Source organism: Aphanomyces invadans (assembly GCF_000520115.1).
Source record: "Aphanomyces invadans strain NJM9701 unplaced genomic scaffold supercont1.1, whole genome shotgun sequence".
Taxonomy (NCBI): Eukaryota; Oomycota; class Saprolegniomycetes; order Saprolegniales; family Verrucalvaceae; genus Aphanomyces; species Aphanomyces invadans.
The window spans coordinates 2,121,384-2,143,818 of record NW_008580146.1 but is presented as its reverse complement, the minus strand read 5'-3'; the positions used below and the strand labels follow the sequence as shown (position 1 = coordinate 2,143,818).

The 22,435-nt window shown below is 55.3% G+C and overlaps 5 protein-coding genes across 6 annotated transcripts; 1 reads left to right on the top strand and 4 right to left on the bottom strand.

The window, feature by feature from the left end:
* Nucleotides 1-379: 379 nt before the first annotated feature.
* H310_00667 (hypothetical protein) lies at nucleotides 380-1,990 on the bottom strand. Its single transcript, XM_008863533.1, has 3 exons — nucleotides 1,511-1,990; nucleotides 1,096-1,465; nucleotides 380-1,012 (listed from the first exon to the last, which is right to left on the bottom strand). The coding sequence occupies exons 1-3, from the start codon at nucleotides 1,895-1,897 to the stop codon at nucleotides 456-458; spliced, it is 1,314 nt and encodes a 437-aa protein (XP_008861755.1). The 5' UTR covers nucleotides 1,898-1,990; the 3' UTR covers nucleotides 380-455.
* A 1,306-nt stretch (nucleotides 1,991-3,296) lies between these two features.
* Nucleotides 3,297-5,384, bottom strand: H310_00666 (hypothetical protein). The gene has a single exon (XM_008863532.1). The coding sequence runs from the start codon at nucleotides 4,503-4,505 to the stop codon at nucleotides 3,762-3,764; it is 744 nt and encodes a 247-aa protein (XP_008861754.1). The 5' UTR covers nucleotides 4,506-5,384; the 3' UTR covers nucleotides 3,297-3,761.
* A 130-nt stretch (nucleotides 5,385-5,514) lies between these two features.
* H310_00665 lies at nucleotides 5,515-13,984 on the bottom strand. Of its 2 annotated transcripts, XM_008863530.1 has the most exons (13): nucleotides 13,638-13,984; nucleotides 13,041-13,583; nucleotides 12,543-12,979; nucleotides 12,133-12,485; nucleotides 11,768-12,032; nucleotides 11,614-11,654; nucleotides 9,122-11,567; nucleotides 8,468-9,066; nucleotides 6,982-8,399; nucleotides 6,692-6,924; nucleotides 6,471-6,633; nucleotides 5,925-6,416; nucleotides 5,515-5,842 (listed from the first exon to the last, which is right to left on the bottom strand). In XM_008863530.1, exons 1-13 carry the CDS (start codon nucleotides 13,887-13,889, stop codon nucleotides 5,564-5,566), a joined length of 7,521 nt encoding a protein of 2,506 aa, XP_008861752.1. In that variant the 5' UTR covers nucleotides 13,890-13,984; the 3' UTR covers nucleotides 5,515-5,563. The 2 variants fall into 2 exon arrangements, with proteins under 2 accessions (XP_008861752.1, XP_008861753.1); XM_008863531.1 differs by having other exon boundaries at nucleotides 6,471-6,924.
* Nucleotides 13,985-14,013: 29 nt separating this feature from the next.
* On the bottom strand, nucleotides 14,014-21,018 carry H310_00664 (hypothetical protein). Its single transcript, XM_008863529.1, has 3 exons — nucleotides 15,945-21,018; nucleotides 15,566-15,893; nucleotides 14,014-15,523 (listed from the first exon to the last, which is right to left on the bottom strand). Exons 1-3 carry the CDS (start codon nucleotides 20,978-20,980, stop codon nucleotides 14,123-14,125), a joined length of 6,765 nt encoding a protein of 2,254 aa, XP_008861751.1. The 5' UTR covers nucleotides 20,981-21,018; the 3' UTR covers nucleotides 14,014-14,122.
* A 107-nt stretch (nucleotides 21,019-21,125) lies between these two features.
* H310_00663 (hypothetical protein) lies at nucleotides 21,126-22,411 on the top strand. The gene is made up of 4 exons (XM_008863528.1): nucleotides 21,126-21,417; nucleotides 21,473-21,701; nucleotides 21,752-21,827; nucleotides 21,878-22,411. Exons 1-4 carry the CDS (start codon nucleotides 21,134-21,136, stop codon nucleotides 22,231-22,233), a joined length of 945 nt encoding a protein of 314 aa, XP_008861750.1. The 5' UTR covers nucleotides 21,126-21,133; the 3' UTR covers nucleotides 22,234-22,411.
* The last annotated feature ends 24 nt before the right edge of the window (nucleotides 22,412-22,435 follow it).

Below are 22,435 nucleotides of genomic sequence, written 5' to 3'. Positions count from 1 at the left end.
TCCACCGTCCACTCCTACATATGCGAAAGGCTGGCATCATCTCCAACCGATCGGGGAGACTACGGCGTCCATCGGGGCAAGTTTGAAACTGCACTAGTCGCACGACCTGGAGGGCACCGACTTGATCACGTTCGGGGCACCGTCCTCCAGCAGTACGACGCAGGCTGCATCGTTCTTATCGTTTCCTTTCGTCGAATGCATTCACTGCACCAACACCATCCGCGGAATGAAGCAACGTCGCCTCCTCGTGTCCAGGAAATCGGGCGAGGTCATGGTTCTGTCGCGGCACGTTAGTGGATGCTTCTGCAGCACGCACTGTTGATGCTTCATGCGTCATGGAGCTGTACAAACACTTGCCACCGTGGAGCGCCACCATGCAACAGGTTTCACCAGCTCCATTGAGTCATTACACGTGCGGGTCGCCACAGCCCCTAAATACTTGCGTCCAATAGTGTTCACAAGTCGTCGACATGCGGAGCACTGGACATTCGGGTATCAAATCTGGCCGACTCCGACGTCGGCGACGTCACTTGGGCGAGTGAACTCAGAAAACCCGCGACTTCGAGCACGTCCCCACGTGCATTGCTTTTTTCCGTCTTGGGGAAATGTGCATACGACTTGGACGGGGGATGTTCCGGAACCTTCGTCCGCATCTCGACCCCCGTCAGGAGCTGCCGATGCTCGTCATCGCTCCACTTGGCACGCTTGGCAGTGTCCAACTTGTCGGCGTCCTGTTTGGGGGCAATGGAAAAGTCCCACGGCACCGAGCACTGGTGCGACGCCGGGGTTTGCAGCAGCCTCTGGCGGGGCAGAAGGTCCGTGTCTGAAGGGCCGTCGGAGTCTGACGGCAGGTCGGTGCTGTCTGGGGTGGCGCCGCCGCGACGCATGTACTTGAGGTTAAATCGTTGCAGGGCTTCGCACGACACCATCGCCAAAGCATTCACGCCGGCAAAGAAATCGGTTGTCGATGACGACGACGTTGCTGACTGCTTGCGCTTCTTGGACAAAGGTACTACCAACAACGACGATGAGAGATGCTTCAAGCTACACTAGGAGTGCCGCATCGACGACGTCAAGGCAGCATTCGAAGTGTACCTTGAGCAGGTGTGGATGTGGACGAGATTTGGCCATCACGCAGGTCGGCAGCGCCGTGCCTAGTTTGAAACGCCGAGATCTGTTGGTTGGCATTCACTTCATTCTGTTGTCTCTTAAGCATGGATGCTTGACGACGCTCTTGCATCTCCAACAGGCGCTTTCGAAGTAAAAGCTTGATGTCAGCGTCCGACAAGTCCTTGATCTTGTCCTCGAAGCGTGTGCGATTTGAAGGAAGTGCATTTGGGGGCGTTGCAACGACTTTTGTGGAGATGGACGTCCGAGTAACAGGCTTGGAAATCGCAGCAAACGATGGTGTGTTACCCGTTGTGTTGAGTTCGTGGGTTGCAGAATTATCTTTCTTCGCCGATTGCTACACAAGGATTATATCGGCTGTGTGAGCGACCTCGACTCTTACCTCCACAGTCCCTTCGTTGTTGCAGCATTTGACAGCACCACCACTGTCCAATTCGACGGGTCCGGTGTCTGTGTTGCTTTTTGGAAGGAGTGACACGAGCGCTGAACCCGTAACACCGCCCAGGCGTTTGACCCCTGGTGACTTCAATTGTTCCGACAGGAGCGAGACACCCGATTGCATAGATTCTAAGCTGCGCAGGTCTTTGCCGGTCATCATCGTCTTGTAATGCAACGATGCGTACTCGTACACTTCTTGGACTGATTTCGAATCAACGACGCGGGCAATGCGGTTCCAGTCGGATCCGAACTGTTGCAGCCCCAAGATGAACTTGGACCGTTCGTCGTCGGACCAACTTGTGCTTACATCCATTACGATTCCTCCCACCATGATGCAGCAGTCGTTCGTTGGCAGATGCGAGCGCGTCTCCGGCAGCGTGGCGGTTGCGGCTAACGTGGTGGCGGCAACCTGCGAGTGCAAAAGTGAACTGCTCGTCGAATCTTTTGAGACCATGGAATAAAATTACACTTGATGAATGTATTCAACCTCCCACGTTGGGTCTCATTTTTTTCCATTTTCCCCCTCCATTCTCCCCTGCGTAAACCTATGGCGGACCATCTCTCTTGAAATTTGTATACTGCCACCTTGTAACCGGACTCGCGACTATCCGGATACTACCTGCCAGCCAATCGCAATGGTGCGTTGCCCACATTGCCCGATAAAGTGCGCACGTAACCGTCTGAAACGCTTGACGAAGCCAGGTCGAGGGCCACCTGCCAATCTGGTCGGTGGCGTTATCGCCACCATTGACGTTGGCGAGTGCATGCAGATGAAGGCGTCAAGCAGATGATGTTCAATTCGAGGATAAGATAGTCTTGGCCATTTGTAAGCTAAGAACCGTGGCTTACCATAAGACCCCCCTCAGTTGCTGTGAGAGAAGACGTGGATGGTTAGGGAGTTGACTTGAATGGGATGCGTCAATGACTTCGCTCAATGATCATTTCAAGTGTGTAGCAGTGATACATGAGGAATGAAGTACCTGGAGCGCGATGCGGACGGACATGCCGTCCATCTCGAAGCATCACAATTGGTCGCAGGATGAGGAAGGCGTGAATCGGAATATGAAGTTCAAAATCATAAATCCCAAGGAGCTTGATGACGATACATCAGCGTGTTCATGCAAGTGTCGTGAACACTGTCGAAGGGATTTCGCCGCTCTTCCGCCTTGGATTGGCGATCGTCGCTTTGCACTGTTTAAACCTTGGAAGGAATTCAAGTCTTCGCAGGCTATGCTATTTATACTTTGGCGCGGTTGGATCGTTTACAAACGTTAACCAGGCAATCAATGTAGCCCTTTCCTTCAATTCCTTGCAAAGTGAGACAACACAGTCGACTGCGACCGAGCTCCGCGTGGGTAGTATTCAGGTTTGAGTATGTACTTGTCGCAGACCCACGTCGAGCAGGGTTCGATCGAACTGCCATGCGCCTAGGTGCAACGACCTGTGCTGGCTAGAGTACAACCGCAGGGGGAGTCCCGTGGCATGGTCTCACTCCTGGCATTGAAACTCATCGTCTCCGCCGTTCTTTTGGTGTGGGCACAACCTCACGACGGAGTGGCTGAATAGTAGTACTACAATTACCTACTAACTGGGGTGATTTGTAACATATTTTGTCCAATCATCGACATGTATCAGAATGGAATGAAATAATTGGCTCGAAGGATGTATTTTCTGACCAATTGTTGCCCTGTTGAACAGGTTTTCGAAGTTCGTAGGTCTTCGTTGCCTGTCGTGTGCAACAGGAGCAGGCCTGACCAACCTCAGCTCTGCCTTCCCCAAATCCCTCGCCGCCGACGCGCTCTGATGGTTCGTCTGTTCCTTGACGGTCTTGTTGTCGCTGTGGCACTGCTCACACGCACCATCGCAGCTACAGGGGCTTGCCCAGGTGCGCAGTTCGAAGTGTCGCTGCTTGGCAGCGCCAGCGTTTATTGCGTGGACGACATTCCGTGCTCGGGCAATTACGTTGCGGGCCAAGACGTTGCGAACCATGCGTGCCCAGGTCTTGGACAGCTCTCCGTGTATGGCCGGCATCAAGTTGTGGCCCCTACGTGCTGTGGGATCATTAACCCCACTTCCAACGTCATTGGATGTGTCTTTCAATCGGCCAAGTTCCAGTGCGTCGGTCCGATGCCCCCTCCCGTCCCGACCGCGTCGCCGCTGCCTTCGTTAGCCCCAGGAGCGAAAGAGCTCAATTTTCAACCATCCGTGCTGCCCACGACGCAGAAACCGTCGACGACGGCTGCGACTACCCTTGCCACAACTGTTGAACCCACGACGACGCGTGCTCCACCGACGACGACAGCGCCACCATCCACATCGGTGACACCCACCACGGTCACTCCAATGGGTGTGCCAGTTGTGTCTCCAGGTGCCGTTCGGGGAGGTGGCGGAACCCCCGACAAGCAGATCGGGATTGCAACTTTGGCCAACTCGACCACAGCCACTCCCATCAAACCCACAATCGCTCCGTTTACGAGAAGTCCAGATACCCCGACGTACCCTGCGACCATTCCCGCGATCCTCGAGGACAACATCACGTCCATCGTGATCAACGGGCCGGGTCGAGTATTTGTCAGCAACTGGACAAAGTTTCTCCAGTCGGGCTTGGACGAAGAACCGTCCGAGTACCAAGTCGGGTCCGTGACCATCTCCGGCACGTCGTTGAATGATTTCCAACTCTTGAACGACACGACGACTGTCGAAGCTGCGTCGATGGCGCTCTTGGAAATGTACAACATGACGGCGCTCGACGGTGTCCTCACCATCAACTTTGAGCGCCACAACGCGGCGGACGTGATCGATGGCCAAGTGCTGATTGAAATATTCGTCAAGTTTCCAATCGTCGCGTCGATCGTCGTGTCTGGACTTGCCGAAACGTACGTCGACCGCGGCGTTCTCGGCGGCGACGACCTCGTCCTGTCCACCGGCGACGGCAACATGGTGGCGTTCGTGAACCAGTCGGCGGCGACTTTGATCGATCTGCAGTCGACCGGCGATGGTTCCCTTCAGGTGCGCGCGACGACGGCCCTCCGAACGGTTGACACGCTCGTGAGCCGCGTCGAAGGTGCCGGCAACGTCGTGTCGTTTGTGTCGACGCTCGCCGTCCGCAACCTAACGAGTGTGTCCGTCGGTCCTGGTTCGATTCACATATATTCGTCCAAGCTCGACTTGAAGAACATCACGTCCCGTGTGACCAAGAGCGGCGATGTGGTGTTTGCGAGCGGCTCGGGCGTGTGCAAGTACCACGCCGTCGAGATCTCGGGCAGTGGGTCGGTGGAAGCCGGTCGCATTCTGTGCTTTGACGCAGTCGTCAAGGTCGCGTACACGGGGCGGGGCGACGCCATTGTCCAGGCCAGCAACATGATCATGACGGACGTCCGCGGGCCCGGGAACGTGCTGTACTACAACACGACGCCCAAGATGTACCCGACGTACAAGAAGCACTTTTTCCTGACGCAGGTGCTCAAGGCCAACGTGACCGACTCGAAAATGAACGTACCCAGCCCGCGGGAAGCCCTCGAGTTCCATCTGGGCAAGCCCGTGGGCAATTCGTGGCTCGGAATGCTGTCGGCGCTCAACTTGGACCGCATCATCTTGTACGGCTGCATCGTGTTTGTCGTGATTGCAGGAGTTGTCGCGGGCTCCAAGTGGTACAACATCTACAAGGCTCAGAAGAGCTCACGCGGCGAGTACCAGCCTCTGCAGTAGGTCGAATACTCCTCCCACGACGTTCTCGGCAGAAAAGAAAACAACATGACGTGCTTCGTCCACCTGCTATACTCAACTCATTCGTTTGTCCACTCCTGAGTTAAACATCGTTCTTGAAACTCTTCGATGCTTACCGTCGACTCGTTTCCGCTTGGCCATGTTGCGTCGCTTCTGGAGCGCCCTGTGGAGCTATTCCTTTTGAATCTTTGCGTTCGTAGCCCACTCGTTCGAGCCACGACATACAGACACCCTCAAGTTGAAAACGTGCACACATATATTTACCGCCATGTCAGCGAAACAAGTTTTTGAGTTTCTGCGAAGTCGAAGGCCTTTTGCGACTGCTTCGAGAGGACGACGTGGGGCTCATACTTGACGCCGCCCCTGTCGCTGTCTTGACGTTGTTGGCCAAGTACGACCGGATCATCACGTCGGCGCCGGCGGCTGGACCGACGAGGAATTTATCTTCGGGCTGGTTGCGGATCGCGTCGGTCGGCTCGTGTCGAAACACTTTGTCCCATTTCTTGTGTTTCTTTAGAATCTGATGGGCGAGCGCGCCTTGGGTGCGATGCTACAACACAGCGTCACCATGGCGAAGCGAACAACGCGACGTGCTCTATCGGACACCACAAATGCCATGAACCGAGAGGTACCTGCTCTAAGTAGTCCAGAATCGCAATGATTGTAGTGCGAGTCAAGATTGGGTTGACGACGCGCTGCAGCGTTGGGGGCTGTTCGATCAATTCCAGCAGTACCTCCATCAAGTTGACGCCGCACACGACGGCGACGACGTTCTTGTCCGAGTTTTTGTCGCCATTGTCCGGGAACGCGAGGAGGAACCGCCGTATAATTTCGAGGATAAACCCGAGTTCGACGTGCAACTCGGCCGTGTTGTTGGATAGGTTGTGGCAGTGCGAAACGAGTCGGCTCAAGAGATTGTACGGCGAGTACGCCAGCGATGCGACGATGCGCGGCGACACGAACAGCACGCGAAAGATGCGCAACAGACTCTGCTCCGCCACGATGGCCTCGTCTGACTTGGGTCCTTTCTGTATGCGTAGCTCGTTTTGTAGAAGCACGAACAGCGACGCCACCTTGTCTGGCACCTTCCATGTTGCTACGTCGTCCAGGTGTACGGGGTATACCTACACAAAAGTTTAGGGACTCGGCTTCTTCAAGATGACATGAACGAAACGCACGCGTAGGGCACAAATGATGCACGATGTAATGATGGGAAGGATCTGCGCTTGCTGGCGCACGGACATGGCCACGTCCGGACTAAAGCTCGACCGTTGGGAAAGCGACGTGACGAGAGCGTGGCAAAGCGCTTCGAAGTCTTCAAAGAGGCATTCCAAAAAGAACCTGACGAGCACAAACATGGTCCATTATGTTGCTCCGGGACGATGGCAAGTAGGGGTACTTGGGGTCTCGGAGCGGGTGGACGGGATTCTCGAGATATAGCAGCAAGTACACGTCGCCGACCATCGGATACGGGTACACGTGGGCGTACTCAATGTCGAATTGGATCACGTCGTCCGAGACGACTTCCGTGTCCGTACACTTGTTGACGATCACAACGAGGCGGAGCATTTCTCGGTAGAAATGCGTGCGGAGCGTGTTGTTCCAAACCAAATCCGGTGCTTCGTAGTGGCCCTATCGAAAATGCCACACGTGAATTCCCCGTGAGCGCAACATCGATCCATGATTTACACTGAGAATTGTGGCCACGTTCTGCGGCGCATTGATAATTTCGTAGATGAGCGTCACGGGCAAGAAGCGAACGAGCACGTTCATCACGTCTTCCAGCACCAAACTGGTCGGTTGGCCGAGAACTCCGAGGATTGTAGCGCTTGGAATTTGCAACGCGGTCGCGTAGTCGCAGTCGCCGTCCATGATCATGCCAGACACCGCCGCAGTGTTGTCCACCGACGATGTCGTTGGGCACATCCATATCAAGAGGTGGTACAACCAAATGGATGTCGTGATGTATCGTGCGATTGCATGCGACGATGCACACAGCCGGCTAACAATCTCCAAGGCGCGGCTGCTCTGTTCGTCCTCGAGCAATGCGGCATGCATCAAGACTGGGGCCAGCTTCGACTCGAACACGATATCACCAAACGTTTTCGACGTCGCTAGCGCATGCAGGGTCGTCAGCGCATGCGTTTGAAATATGGCAAAGGCATCGCGAGGGACACCCACGACGTGGTCCATCACGGCCATGTGCGACAACATAAACTTGTGCTCGGGAGGCAGCACCCAGCTAAACAGCGCCATCAGGCCAGCGGGTGGTTGGCTGCTGGATGATGGCATGACCGTGAACGCAGCTTCGACTTGGGCTGTCGCCAGCGGACCCAGCGCCGCCAAAATGCCCAGCGCCAGCGATCGAAATCGAATGCACAAGTCCGACGTGAGACCCCACCCGACGACAACATGCACACCCTGCTGACTTTCGTGTTGGCCCGTCCGGAGAAACAACACCAAGGCCGAGTAAAACGACGACGATAGGCCGAGTTGCCGCACAACGTCGACCGAGTTGGTCGCAAAGGATGACGACGTGAGTGCCGCGTAGAGTGGCTCAATGTACACGTCGTCCACGATGCACTGTTCCTTCAATATTGTATAGCGGAACGAGTGCGCCAACTCGACAGCAGATGTCGTTGGCATCGCCACGGGCGCCGTCACGAGAGGGGTCAAAAACGCTTTCAACTCGTCGCGCATCGCGGCCGTCCAAATTAACCGGTGCGACACCGTGTCGCGATGAAACAAGTGGAGAAATTTGTACGACGACGGATTCGTCGATTGAAAGTACAAATTTGGCGACAGGACGGCGTTGCACACTGCTTGGATCGTTGTATTCTTGTTGGCAGCAACGATCACCCGAACGGCCAACATGGCCAACAACGTCTGGGCTTGAGTCACGATGCCGGCATCTTCCCGCAAGGACGTCCGTCCTTCAGGAAACAGCACCGTCGGCTGCTGCAGCCGAGCATCCATTGACGCCTCATCAACGGTTGAATCGAACGAATACCACAAGTAGAGCAAATGCCAGAGGATGCCACCGCTTCGGACAATCTTCTCGGGCAACGGCGCGTCCTTGGCAGTGTCGCCGCACATGCAGATCAGTGCTACACCGAGTCAACAACGCGTGAGTGGAACAAGGCCGCGACAAGGCAACCGTCGACATCCCACATACCTTCCAGCGTGAGCCGCACCAACACGACCAACGCGTCACCCGGTGGTGTCGTAAAGCTGTGGTAGTACCATAAAATGCGCCACGTGTTGTACAAGACATGGTCCGTCTCAAGAATCCAATGGCGGCCGGCGACCGAGGAGGCAATCCCTGCCATGGTCTGCATGAGGTTGATCGATATCTCGACATACACGGCTTCGTCTGTCGGGTCGTCTCCATCAATCATCATGTCCACGGCGTAACGGAGGGCGTTGTCCACCACATGCGAATTGTTGTCAGCCAAGAGATGCGGGATATTGTGCACGGACGTGGCGCAGGCATACTGGAGCAATTGGACCGCCAGGAGTGTCAGCTGTAGCTGCTCTGCATGACTTGTCAGCGGGGGAACATCCATTCGGTCATGCGTGCAGTGCGTGGCAAGGAAGTTTAACAGAAGTGGCAAGGCTTCCAGCTTGGACGACGCCAACGATGGCGCACACGTCTTGAAAAGATGGATTTGAGCGCGTAAGATGAGGTCCAGCTGTACAGCATCGTATCCGGCTGTGAGCAAGCTTTCGCGGGGGCTGGTCAACACAACATATGCACTTTGAATCCGGTCGTATCTACATAAAGTAGGTCTTGTGTGAAATACTTGGTGCGAAAATGCCGTGGAAGTACCGCTGCAGTTTGTCTGGGTGTCCCTCGGCATGCTCCGGACAATTAGGTCGGCTTAATCGCTTGTATGCGTCTCGAACGGCGATGTCGTCCACGTTCTCGTCAATTTCGAGCAGCTCGATGGCTTGTGCACGGGTAAGGCCGACGGCCACACGATTGACTTGGCGAGTCCATTCCGCATGCAAACTGGTCAGGAATGCCAACGAATCTTGAACCGATTCCGACGAGTCGCAAAATTGCCGCAAGCAATATCCATGGCAGTACAGTTCGTTGGCAAGGAAATCATGGTACAAGACCGGAGGCATGGGATGGTAGTCGTACGGAATAGTGACGTCGTGTTGGAGTACCGCGCGGAAGTCGTCCAGGTGATGCAAGCAGCTGCGCCACAACGTTTCGCGCATGGATGCGTTCCAGATCACCCGGGGCGTCTTGACATCGTCGCTGCAAAACAGGGCGGCGAAATCCGCGGGACTCAATGTGTCGAGTTGGTCGATCATGGCCATGGGGAGAAGATCGACCAAAATGCGCCGGGGACTAGAGTCGGGGTACAATTGATGGTTGTGAGTGGCCTTCAAAAACGTGGCAAAGTCGACAAACGCGTCGCCTTTGTACAAGAAGAGCAAGTAGAACACCCCTGACATGTAGATCGTCGTCGATTCCAACGACAAATGCACCAGCACATGCATGGTCAACTCCGACAGCTTGGGCAGTTCGTGAAGCACCAACAGCGACGCAATATCCGCCAAACGAGTCGACGCTAATTGTTTGCCCAGCGGCAAGGGATACACAGCTGCAGACGATGGGCCCGTGACCAACGGGTTGCTCTTCAGTAGCGAAATCAAGACTCGAATCGCGTTGTGGGCCACGTGGACCACTTCGAACCGACGATCCATCCCAAATTCCCACTTGAGTTGGGGAATGTCGCCAAAGGGCACGGGCGGCGCCTTGTCATTCCTGACGCGTGCTATGTGTATTTGGGGTGAGTTCCCGGGGGTCAGCGACTGCTGCAAGTCCTCCATTGTCTTCTTTTGCCCATTGCAAATCCAGACCGCACAATCCACGGCACGTCGACTCGATGTCGTGTGTCGTTGGGAAATGTGGGCCATCTGAATCAACGACACGAGCAGCGGCACAGCGCGCGAGTCTTTCAGCAACTTGGCGGCGTTCGACGGCACTCGCGTCACACTTCGGAGAACTTCGAGCAGGTGCACAAGGAGGTCGTGGCGTGACGTCAACTCCACCATGGTCAACATGTACGACAGATCCTCTGATGGCATGTGGTACTCAAATTCGTACAACCACGCGACCATCGCGAGAGCTTTGAGGCAGCTCACCGTCACTTCCACATGGCCTTTGTACTCGGCCTCACCTTGTTCCCGCAATATCTTCTTAAACAGTGCGGTCACAAAGCGCTTGGGCTTCTTTACAATCATGTCCTCGACGTGCAGCGGTGGGCTCCATGCGTCTTCGGCGCCCGCCTCGATCGACGCAACGGGACACATGAGCAAGTGGCGCAAATACAGCCCGTCCACAACCAGTTCATTCTCCAACGTGGTATACGTGATCGAAAAGTCTTCGTAATTCCACACGACGTTGAACTGTCCGTGGATGGAATAGCTTCGGAACTGATGGATCTCGTGCACCAACGCCTGGTGCAATTCCTCTCGCGTCGCGGTAGTCCACACGAGCTCAATTGTCTCGTGGTCTTGCTGCATCATGTGAAACAAAATGCGAAAGTTCTCGACGGGCCGATCCGACGACTGCAACGACGCCGGGTCCTGTGTGGGTTTGTCTGCGCCTACGCCAAGCGTGATCGCTCGCCGCAGCATTTGCAAGTTGAACATCCCATCCTTCAGCAACGACAAACTGCCACCGCGACTGGTACTGGTGATGCTGATGGCAGCGCCGGTCGTGTTGGAAGCAATCGTAGACTCGTCAAACACGTTGCCTTTGGACTTGATTTGCATGCGCTCGAGCAGCTTTGCGGACGAAAACACAGAATCCGTCACGGCCGCAGCATTTACAGGAAGCCCGTCGTTGCTCGACGATTCGTACATGTTGTCGTAAAACGAGTCGTAGTCCGACATGATTTCGCTCCGACTTCGACGGGATGCCAAGAGCTCGGCATTGAAAGCGCCAAACTTGTCCATGAAAGTCGTTTTTTCCAACTCGTCCAACTGGCACTCTTCCGCAGACGACAGCAGACGCATCTCCAGGCACGACACCAACCCTGGCGGAAAGATACGGCGGAGGAGCTGCTTGGCCGGGGCGTGGTTGCTCATCCACATGGTAATCATGTACCGACTCACGCATCGCTGGTCAAAGCTCGGGTCGAACATAGATTGATACAAATGTTGCAGCACAAGACCTTGCCGCAACGCTGCATCTTTGATGGACGCCGCTGCGTCTTGCGAACAAAGGCGAAGGACGGCTTGCACGAGCAGCGTGCCTACAGCGACAACGTCGTCAGTTTGCACACGACAACGCCGACGCACATGACTCGACCGTCGTGGTACATCGAGACCGAAAGAGGAGCCTACAGTCGACATGACGCAACGAACAGGAACATGACGGGCGTCAAATCGCACGCGACACTCGGGGAGCTAGGCCATCCAACACGTACAAGTTCACAAAAACGACTGCACGTACTGCGTGAGAGAGTCGTAGTGCGGCACCAATTTGTCCACGAGGACCCGTACGTTGGCAGGATCCGTCGTGTGCCGATGAGAGCAAATGGCACCTTCAAGCACTTTGAGGTTGCCCATGAGGCTGAGCGGTCCAGCGCGACGTATGGCAAATCGACCGAGGACCCCAACGAGTCCATTCACAAGCGCATCTTGTCCAAACAACATCCGTTTGTTGTTCATTTCAGCTTCACCATTCGTCGACCGTTTGTCCGCCACGGATTCAACGTCTACAAGACCCAGATCAATGAGATCATATCATCGCACAGAGTCACACGAGACTCGTCGGAGCGATTGTCCTCGCACAGACGAGCTGCCCGCGGAACGCACCAGTGCCTTCGGGCATTGCCGCGGACGATATGGTGTGCATCGTGAGTCGCTGAATCAGCAGTGCAGTCCATAGCACAGTGAGTTCATCTTCGGCCACTAGGTAATGCCGCAAGCTATCCATGACACTAGGAAAATGCAGCAGCTCGCGAAACCCGTAAAACGAACTCGCGATGCGGCACATGCATTGCAGCAGCGTGACGGCTGTGCGCGGAGCGGGGGGTTGGCACACTGCCACCGTTTGAAAGTGGACCACCAAGGGCTTCAGCGCCTCGAGGACGATTGATCGCTTCGTGTGGTATTGTATCCCCGATAGAGGAACGTTTGCATTGAACTCGGCAGCAGTTGACACGAGCCTACCCAGACAACCACGGTGAACCGACCAAGTCTTCATGAAATAAATAGTTTTGTACCCTCGACCAGCGGCAGCGCCGGCACGAATGCCATTTCCACTCGTGTACTTGCCTACAGCCGCCAAACGCTTGAGAAAGCAAGCGCCGATCGATGAATCGCCAAAAAAGCTCGAGCTTTCCATCACATCTTCGACCGCAAATCGCGGTAGTAGGCGTAGCCCAGTCTGGCTCGGAGTCGACGAAATCTCAAGCGAGTTGTCCGGGTTGTTGGCGCTGAAAGAATCGTAGAGTGCCGCCAACACTCCATCACGATCATGGCACGAATACAACCGCGAGTGGGACCCATGGACAAACTCGATCTCGAACTGATTTGAACCAGGATGTCGAACGAGTCCAAAGAGCGATCGAAGAGGCACGCTGGAAAGGACAACGAGGGACTTTGGATCCAGTTCCAACAGTGCTGCGGGAATGAGCGCGAGAATTCGCCGCTCAGGTTTCTAGTCGCAACGATGTCAAGAAGGTCGTCGTCGACGACTGTACGCATTCACAGGTACCTACCTCGTGTCGTTTTGAGAACTTTTGAACGGGAAATTGGACGATGCACTCCGCAGGGTCAAAAACGGGCTTGTCGGCATCCACTTGCTCCAGCGTGAGCTTGCCTCGAGAGGCCAAGCGCAAGCCAATGCGCGCCGCCGCCTTCTCCATGTTTCCAAATAGAAACGACCGATCCATCGTGAAAAACACCGTTTGTTTGCCATAGTACCCAATGATGCACCCCGTCGTGGAGTTCGTGACTGGCGTGATGTGGTCAATGTCCGTGAAAGGGACCCGCTCGAGCACCGCAGGGGTATTGGACGACGAAGGCAGCACTTCCTTGTACACGAGAGCGTCGGCCGCAATCTCCAAGATACACTCGCGCTCGACACCGAGTCGTGTCAACTTGGTGGCTTTGCATTGCAGCGGCTGCGGCGGCGACCGCGTTAGCGTTTGCGCATTCGCAGCGTGCATCCGAAGGAACTCGGTCAGCAGATACGCGCGGTGCTTGTACCGCAGTTTCAGTTGCTCTTCTTTCTTGGGGCCAAGGATCACCAACGTAAACACCTACGACCGATCATCAAGGTTGCTTTTCATCGCGTAGGAATATCAACGACGTACGTGGTCGTCGTTGAGGTCTAGTTCAAAGGACGAGAGTCCTTGATACGGCCAACTATTTGTCACATCGAAGTCCTTGGGGTCGATTGTGCAAAATCGCGTCGCGGACAGCGCAAAGATGCGCTCATATTTGCCCTTCCACGAGATTTTGGTCGTCTGGAATCGCGCGACAAACTCGTCGGGGTTGTCCCCGCCAAGCATTCCCCGAAAGGAGCTTGAATGGGATGTTTCCAACCTTCTTGGAGAATCTACCATATTCGTTGTTTCTACTTTACTCTCGGCCACTCTCGATGGAATTGGCGACGACGCCGTGGAGGGCAGGGGCCGAGCGATGAATGTCGAAATGGCGCACGTTGGACACGGTTTCCATTACCATGTGGTGGGTTTCAAATGCATTTCAAATGGATTTAAAATAGTTTCTCTCACTCTGGAGTATAGATTGTTCAATATTTCATTTGTTTCAAACGCGTTCCAAACAGTTGAAACTGTCAAGGGAACGAGGTGGACATGCTAATTGACAGCATTTGGGCCGGCATCACGTCCAGCCCCAACACGACAAACTTTTCGTCGATCGACAGCGCGGCGCTGTTAACGCCGACCGTTGTTAGCGGCTGGACTCTGGCCATTGAATGCACCGCCAGTATGTTGGCTCCCATCGGCCCCGCCGCTACAACGTGCCCTGTGCGGGCGAATGGAACAAGCGTTGCCACAGGAAGCGCTGTCGTCGTCTCCGCCAACATCTCTCCTTGAAGCGAGTAGGACCGGAGTCTTGATGAGCTGTCGCCTTTTCCACTGTCTGTCGAAAGCGACACGACTATCCATCCCACCGTGCAGACTGCCACAGCGTGGACAACACTGCCTGGTGGCAATGCCAGCTCCAGCACAAGCGCTCCCGTTGACATTGCATGAACCAAACATCGCTCAAACGACCCGCTCACGACAACATCCAAATCTTCGCGGACATCAAGTGCCGTAATGGGGCTGCCGTGGCCAAGGTACGTTAGCCTTGGGCTGTAGTCGTGCTCGACGACGATCCGCTTGGTGGTTGGTTTAAAAATGTTGAGCGTATCCAGGATGGAAGTCCATCCCGACGATGGAACCAACGTCCATGCGGAAATTGTGCCGTCGGCGCTGCCGCACACCAAAGCGTTGTTGTTGCATTGCACCAAGCACGTAACTTTGGCTGCGTGATGAAGGATACTGCCCAGGAATGCCCCGTCAGAGATGGCGTAGCTTCGAACAGTTCCGTCGGCATGACCTCCCGTGACAACAGCGGTCCCGATGACGGTCCAAACCAAGTCTTTCCGCAGCCAAGCATAGTCTGGAAGGACGCGCCGACATTTGCGGTCCACGATTTCCACGATGCTTGAGGTCTCCCCACCACGAGAGGACCCACCATGTCGTTGTGGGGACAGCGCCCCAGTTGGACGAGCCGTCGACGCCACGGTGGGCGACGCCGATGGTAGTCTCGCGGAGGCACTGAACGGAGACGAAAACTTTTGAATCGACACCATACCGGTCGTGTCCAGGCAGAGCAACGTTGTTGACGTCAAGAACTCGACCAGGGCAATCGGATGGACGTGGGGAAGCAGGAGTGGCACGACGATCGGTGCATGGCCCACGTTCGACTCACGAGATGATGGTACATTCCGAGGGACATGCGGCTCTCGGAGCAACTGCGACGGCGTCTGGCCAAAGTGGGCAATTTGCGCGCGCATCGACGCCTGGAGCACTGGGTCTGTGATGGCATCGATATCGACCATTCCTTCGTAGGTCAGATAAAAAAACACATTGTGAGCGTCCAACGCGGCCGGCCCGCGCTGCTTGTTGCCAAACACCAGATCGATCCACAGATGAATGTGCTGCGACACGTAATCGCTTTCCAGGGCCTGCACAACTGGTGAGTCCAGAGCACTCATGATTCAGCGTACCTGCATGTGCTTGGCAATAAAGTCGTGCGGCGAGGCCGCGTACGGTGGCAAGACAACGTCGTGGAGCTGCACTCCGTTTTGTCGCGTGCCAAGCTCAATGTTGCTGTGGTTGTGAAGAAATGCCGTGCTGTAAAACCACTCGGGCGTGAGCTCCTTGAGGTCGCTCGTATCGGTCAAACAATTCGCCCACGTGTCCGCAATCGAGTGAAAGAGCCGATCGGCGTGGTCAAACCGGCCACCTTGGACGCGGCGCGCCAGCGACGTAAACGGTTCCACACGAACGAGGTAATACAACACGGCTCCAATGTGTGAGTAGTGCGAACCATACCTACCGACCAAACCAGTATCACGCACACATCCACGGCATCCTGCCACGTACATGAATTTGGGAATGTCGGGGTCGTCGAATGCAGCATATCGTTGCTTGAAAAACTCGAGTCGCGGTAGATCGAGGGCCCCCATGGGCTTGCTCAAGTCGCGGAACGTCGTCGGTCGCGACAAGTCGAGCGTCTGCGACGTGTAGTCTGCCAGAATCCACGGGAACACGGGGTATTGCGTCAGATCGTTGTACGTCCGGCCAGACACGGTATTCAGCCACATGAGGTACTCGAACGTCGAGATCTCGTGGTTGACCCACAACTGCGTCTTTTCTGCATGTCGAAACACGTGCGACGGATGCCGATGCAGCCGCTTCCAGTCGGGGTTTGCGACCAAACGCATCGGGCGTCGGCCGAGAATCGCACTGTGCACGTCGGTGATGGGCGTCGTGGCAAAGTGGAAAAAGTAGTTTTTTCGCGTCGACGCGATAAAGATTTCGAGCGCCGTCAGCTTGAGGAGGTACCTTCGCCCGTAGATTTGGCATATATCGTCGAGGCGAAGGCGCCGCGGCCGCAGCAGGCGGGCCGTGTCGTCGGCGTATTCTTGTGATTCGTGTTGGTTCTGCTCGTGCACAACAACTTCTTGGTCGTGCTCGTCGACAATCGAAAACGGGTAAAACACCAATTCCGACTCGTTGATGCGAACTTCGCCCGCCATGATGTACATTTGTCGGACCAAGCGAGCTGAACAGACAAAATCGGATGAGTTGTTTTTCGCGGGAAAATCGGCCGACGACTTGCGTCGGGGTTTCCCAAAACTCCCCCCACTGAGTTGACTATTCAATGATTTGAATGGACTTGGCGGCGGTGCAGGGGGTGATGCAGCCGCGGAGATCTGCGGGGACGCGCTTCCGTCGTTCGGGCTGACGTCGTCCTCCTCGAGCATTTCGTCAAATGCGCGTTCGTTGTCTTCTACGTTGCTTGACGTGGCGGTGCGAAGGACAGCGCGGACATTGGCATCGCTCAACATGTCGGTCAGGCCTTGAACAGTGCCAGTATCGCTTCGCCAGCTTGATGCCATCGCCGAAATGGTCGCGGACGACGCCAGCGAAGTCGTCGAGGCATCTGCGGCGCCACTCGCCTCGGGGTGCATTGGGCGTTGAATGACTTTCAAACCCAACCGCATGCGCCATCGATTCTCGGCTGTCGACAACTTCAATGCCTGCTGGGACGATAACACCATCGTCGAGGAAGCTACAGCACGTGCATTGTCCGACACGAGAGGACGTAAACACTGTTCGAGTTGGGATTTGAAGCGCTGTGCAGTCGCCGTGGTGTCTGCAGCTTCTTGTTCAATCATGTGGTCCAGGCTGCCTCCACACACACCGCCAACTTCGTCGTCGTCGTCACTCGAAAGGCGAAGCATCGCCACGTCTTGGGTGTGAACTGACAATACAACAGTGCGCTGTTCGACATCTTGCATCGTCATCTCCACATTGAACACGGCATTCGTCTGGACAAGGTGTTTCCATTTGGCGACAAATCCATCAACGTGGCTGTTCACTTCGTCTTGCGCCTCCATGCTGTACTTGGACACTACTTGCATGAATGGCGCCCAGAGTACGATCGAGCTGTCTGGTGGAAGCGCAGTGATGCCCATGAGGGCGTGCGCAAGTTCGCTGTCCGTCCCCACTCGTCCCAGCGCCTCCAGCGCCACAGAATGAATGAGCTCTTTCAGAGTCACCTTTTCCAGCGCGTCTGCTGCCAGCGCCCACAACCCATGCAGCTCGGTGAGGACAGACAGCAAAAAGTGTGGGTGCATCGTGGGTTCCGTAATTTGGTCGCCTTTCACGACGGAAATCACACGCAGCTCTTCAAACGAATCGCGCAACCTTCCCACGTCTGCCGACGCACGACCGGTGGTCAACAGGGCCGCTTTGATCGTTTGGAACATCGAGTACAATGCGAGGCGGCGCGTCAACGGGTACGTGGCAAACAATTGGTGGAGTACGCTATCGACGTGGTCTCCTTGGTCTTCGTTCCATGCGACGACCGGCAAACGAGAAAGCACTTGCAGCCACAGGTCGCGTGCCTTCCGGAGCAGTGCCACGTGACTTGACTCGTCTGGTAGCGAACACTGCATGCCGTCAGCGACAAAGTACAACAACGCCAAGAAGCTGCAAAACTGACTGTAGTTTTCCCACTGCAGTGGCTTGTCCTCGACAGAGGTCGCCAACAACGCGTCAGCCACCGCCGCGAAGAGCGCGGCGCAACGCGTGGGGGTTTTGTACATGTAAAAATATGCCTCGAGCACGTGGAGCCACCCGTGGTTGACGTTCCGGAGGCTGTACACAATGATGTCGACGGCGATATCGGTGCAGATTGACTCGATCAGTTGAGCCGAGTGATCTGGGAACGAATGCATGACTGTGTCAAGGATTGCTTGCTTAACCTGGAGGGGCGCACACGCCTGGTCGAGCACCGTCAGCATGAATTCAGCTCCATACGTGTCGTGGGATGCTCCGATCGAGTGAATGATGTGGATGCGGGTTTCCATGGAGGCTGTGTCATCGCACAACGTCATGCAGTAGTCATTCAGTTGGCAGTGGTTCAGCGGCGGGTTGGACGTCTCTTTTGTAAGGGGTGCATGAGACGCGTGGCGATTCGTATCATCGTCGCCTCGGCGCCGCTGTCCTTGGATCGAGAGAAGAATGCTGAGCCATTCTGGATCGACGCGAATGTATTCTTTGAAAATGTCGCTGTTGGTCTGGCCCCGCAAGATCAAGCGCAATTCGTACAGCATATACAGCTGCATGCGGTAGTCGACAGAGGTTGCAGACGCCAAGAGTTTGAGCAGGACGACCGGGATAAAGTGCCCGCGCGGCGTCGACGTTTGCCTGGTGCCTGTGGTCGAGCTACGGGAACCCAAACACACGTCCAGAATCACTTGGGACTGCTGCATGTCGATCGAGTGGGGGCTCAACGCGTTATGAAACAACACAGCGTCCGGGAATCGCAAGTGTAGTTGCGCCGTCATCGCTTCGAACGCCTGCAGGACAGGCAGTCGCACGTCTGCCGATGGAGTCGCGAGCCACGTGTACCACACTGTGAGTGGGGCGTGTTTCTGCAGCTTGAAGATGAGTTTTCGGCTCGGAGGTGACGACAACCCTGCTGTGTCCGGCATGGATAGCGTCCGCGTAAAATACCGAAACATCTCTTGAACGTCGCAAATGGATTGCAGCTGGCACGTCGACCAGGACGTCGCAATGCCTTGCATCCGCGAGTCGAGATGCCGAATGAGAGCGACCCACCTGTCCGATTCATCCAGCACGTGGTGCTTGGGAAAGAGCAGGGGGTCAATTAGTTTGTCCAGGATAATCTTGCAGCATACGGCCGATTCCATTGACTCGGACGGTGCTGCATACCATTTCGTCATGAATTGGCACCAGTGGTCGACCCCCATCGTCATTCCGTCGATCGGCAAGGGTTGCTCCAGCAATGTAATGTATTGAGGCAAAACGGACTCCAAAAGGCGCACTTGGCATGCCCATGGAGCATGGAACCAGACCGGATTCAACGCAAACAGCGACAGGACCATCGTGCGTAGCCGCAGCTTTTTCACATGCACAGCGACCGTGTCGAACAGGTCAATGACGGCATCCAGGAGATCGTTCGTGAGGGCTGGCGTTGGCAGCAGAGTGAGTAAGTGGGCGACAACCTTTGACCCGTGCCATCGAATATACTGCGACCGGCACCGTCGATTGTGTTGCAGTCCTGACGCAACAAGTCGCAGGACCCGCACGGCCTCCATGGCGCTCACTGCAGGATCAAAGAGCAGGAGCAAGAACGTTGCAGTACCACCCAAGGGAGCAATGGCTCTGCCGAGGGTCGATCGACACAGGCTGCGTGTGCCTGGCTCGAGCCACCCGTTGGCGCAGTTGCCGCTGACGTCGTAGCAGATGCTCTCATCTGCCGAACTACATACTCGTGCATCGTAGGAAAAGACGAATTTGGACTTGTCGGTGAGAGAAGCATTCTCCCACAGCCACTGCTGCATCACGTTCGAGGGCGGACTGCCGTGTGGCGTGACTGACGGATGCAACAGCGCCACTTCCGCGTCAGATAATGAAAAGCCGAACAGGGTTGGGGCGTACATCTGACCTTGGAACGATGGGAACTGCGGTGTCGCCCCGACGCAATTGTGACCTCCGGCCATCTGCAGGGCATCCGGGTAGGGCAAATTGCCGACGAAAACCTGCTGGCCGTCCATGTAAACGTGGATTTTGTCCTTGAACACCATCTTCTTGGCATGCACAATAGCCACATGCGTCCATGAACGATGCATGGCAGGTCGGCGGCCGTTCAACGGGACTTGAAGGTTGAAGAAACTGCCTTGGGAAGTGAACGACGACAGAACGAGAGCATCGCCGTCGATGCTGGCGGACACTCCATGACCGTTTTCGCCGCGAAAACTGTATAGAGCCATGGAATGCGTGGAGGCATCGACTTGGATGCTTGTACAAAATGTGTATCCTTTCTTGAGCGGAAGTGATGTGCTGGGCGGCGCAATGATTCCAGCATGCTGACCACGCATGACAAACACTTGACGGCAGGCATCGTCGGTGTCGCCTTCAAATCCTGTTTGCGCCAGTTGGAGCAGGCGATAGCGCAGCTCGGAGCCGGCGTTTTGAATAGTCCGCCACAACGCAATCAAATCCGTGGGGTGTGCATCAAACATGAACAACTCGGTGAGAAGCGACAGGACGGCTTCCAGAAGAATTGGCTCGGCTTGAGTTTTCATTGCCAGAAAGAGCAAGCGTCCCACGATACTGTCCGTTTCCGTTGATGCGGACGAGCTCAGAGCGAGAGAGCTTGATTGCAACGATGTTTTGCGCACCGGTTGACAAGACGAAGGACACTTATCGACAGGTTGTAGCATGGCAAGCCTTCGCTGCACGAGCTGACCCGCAATGTCGATTGCTTGCATCTGCAAAAGCGAATTGTCTCTTGCTTCCGCAACGATGTCAATCATGAGCCGGACCATCTCTCCTTCATTGCCGTCGTTGACCCTCAAGGCTTCGTCGAGCAGCTGATCCATCAGCTTGGACGCCGAAACGGCCCGCGATGCAATGAGCGAGTTCCAAAAGATCAGAGTCTTTGGACGGAATTCCGGATAACGAAGTTGACCAAGTTGATTATCCGAAATTTGCATGGCGAAACTTGTTCACATTGAAAAATTTCATCGGCGACCATGACAGAGTTCGTCACCATCGCGACCGCTGCAGTCGCGTTGCTGGTGTGGGTGGTCCTAAGCGGCATGTGGCGACCACGGAAGGTCATGTCCCTTCAAGACAAGCATGCTTTTGTCACGGGTGCGGCATCAGGTATTGGACGCGGCTTGGCGATCGCGTTAAGCAATGCCGGCGCGGTTGTCACACTCGTTGACGTCAACAAGGGTGGCATGGAAGAAACTGCACGAGTGATCAATCAACCTGGCAGGGTGCACGTATGTCAGTGCGATGTCTCTGACTATAAGTACGTCGCGCGCCTTGCCAAACCAACCTGTCACGCCCTAATTCGTTGTATGAAGGCAAGTGGAATCGGCGGTGGCGATAGCTGTGGCTACCTTCAAGCGTCCTGTCGATGTGCTCATCAACAACGCTGGCATCGTGTCGGGCAAGAAGTTCATTGAACTGACCCTACCAGACATGGAAAGAACGATCCAAGTGAACACGCTGGCGCAATTCTACACGACTAAGGTTACTTTGCCGGCCATGATCGAACACCGCCAAGGTCTCTTGGTCACTGTATCCTCTATGGTATTCCCAACTTGTTCGATTCATCGATTCAATGCTAACACGTCAAGTAGATGGGGCTCATTGGAGCGTCGAGTTTGGTGGACTATTGCGCGTCCAAGTTTGCCCTCGTGGGATTCCACGAAGCACGTAAGCATCGCACGTCGTGGGATGCGCCGTAACCATCCTTGTCCTTATAGTGCGGTTGGAATTGAGAGATACAGGAATTCGCACACTTTTGGTGTGCCCCATGGCAGTGGACACCGGAATGTTTAACGGCTATCAGGACGGCAAGACCCTGTGGCAACGATTCGTGACTCGATACCTCCTGCCTATGCTCTCGGTGGATCAAGTAGTTGGAACCATCATGGACGCCATCGTGGATGGTCGCCACGACGAACTGATTTCCTGCGCTCCGGGTTGGCGGCAACATGTCCTTCCATGGGTCGCTCGCGGCGTGCGGTTGTTTCCAGTCTGGGTCATGGAGATCATTCTTGGACTGGGTGGAGCGATACACGGCATGGACTCCTTTGTTGGCCGAGCGAAAGTCGAGTAGCTCTATGTTCAATGGATGCGCGTACGCATAAGACACTTCCATCGTATTTTCAGCGCTTAAGCCGCTCTAAAGGTCGATGGAGCACTCTATTGCTTCCTCAATGCACCCTCCATGTTCCGCTTCGCCGCCGGCGTGTGTGAAGTGGCTGCATTTTTCGGATAATAAATCTTGATCCCGGATAGCGGGGTGATTATCCGGACGT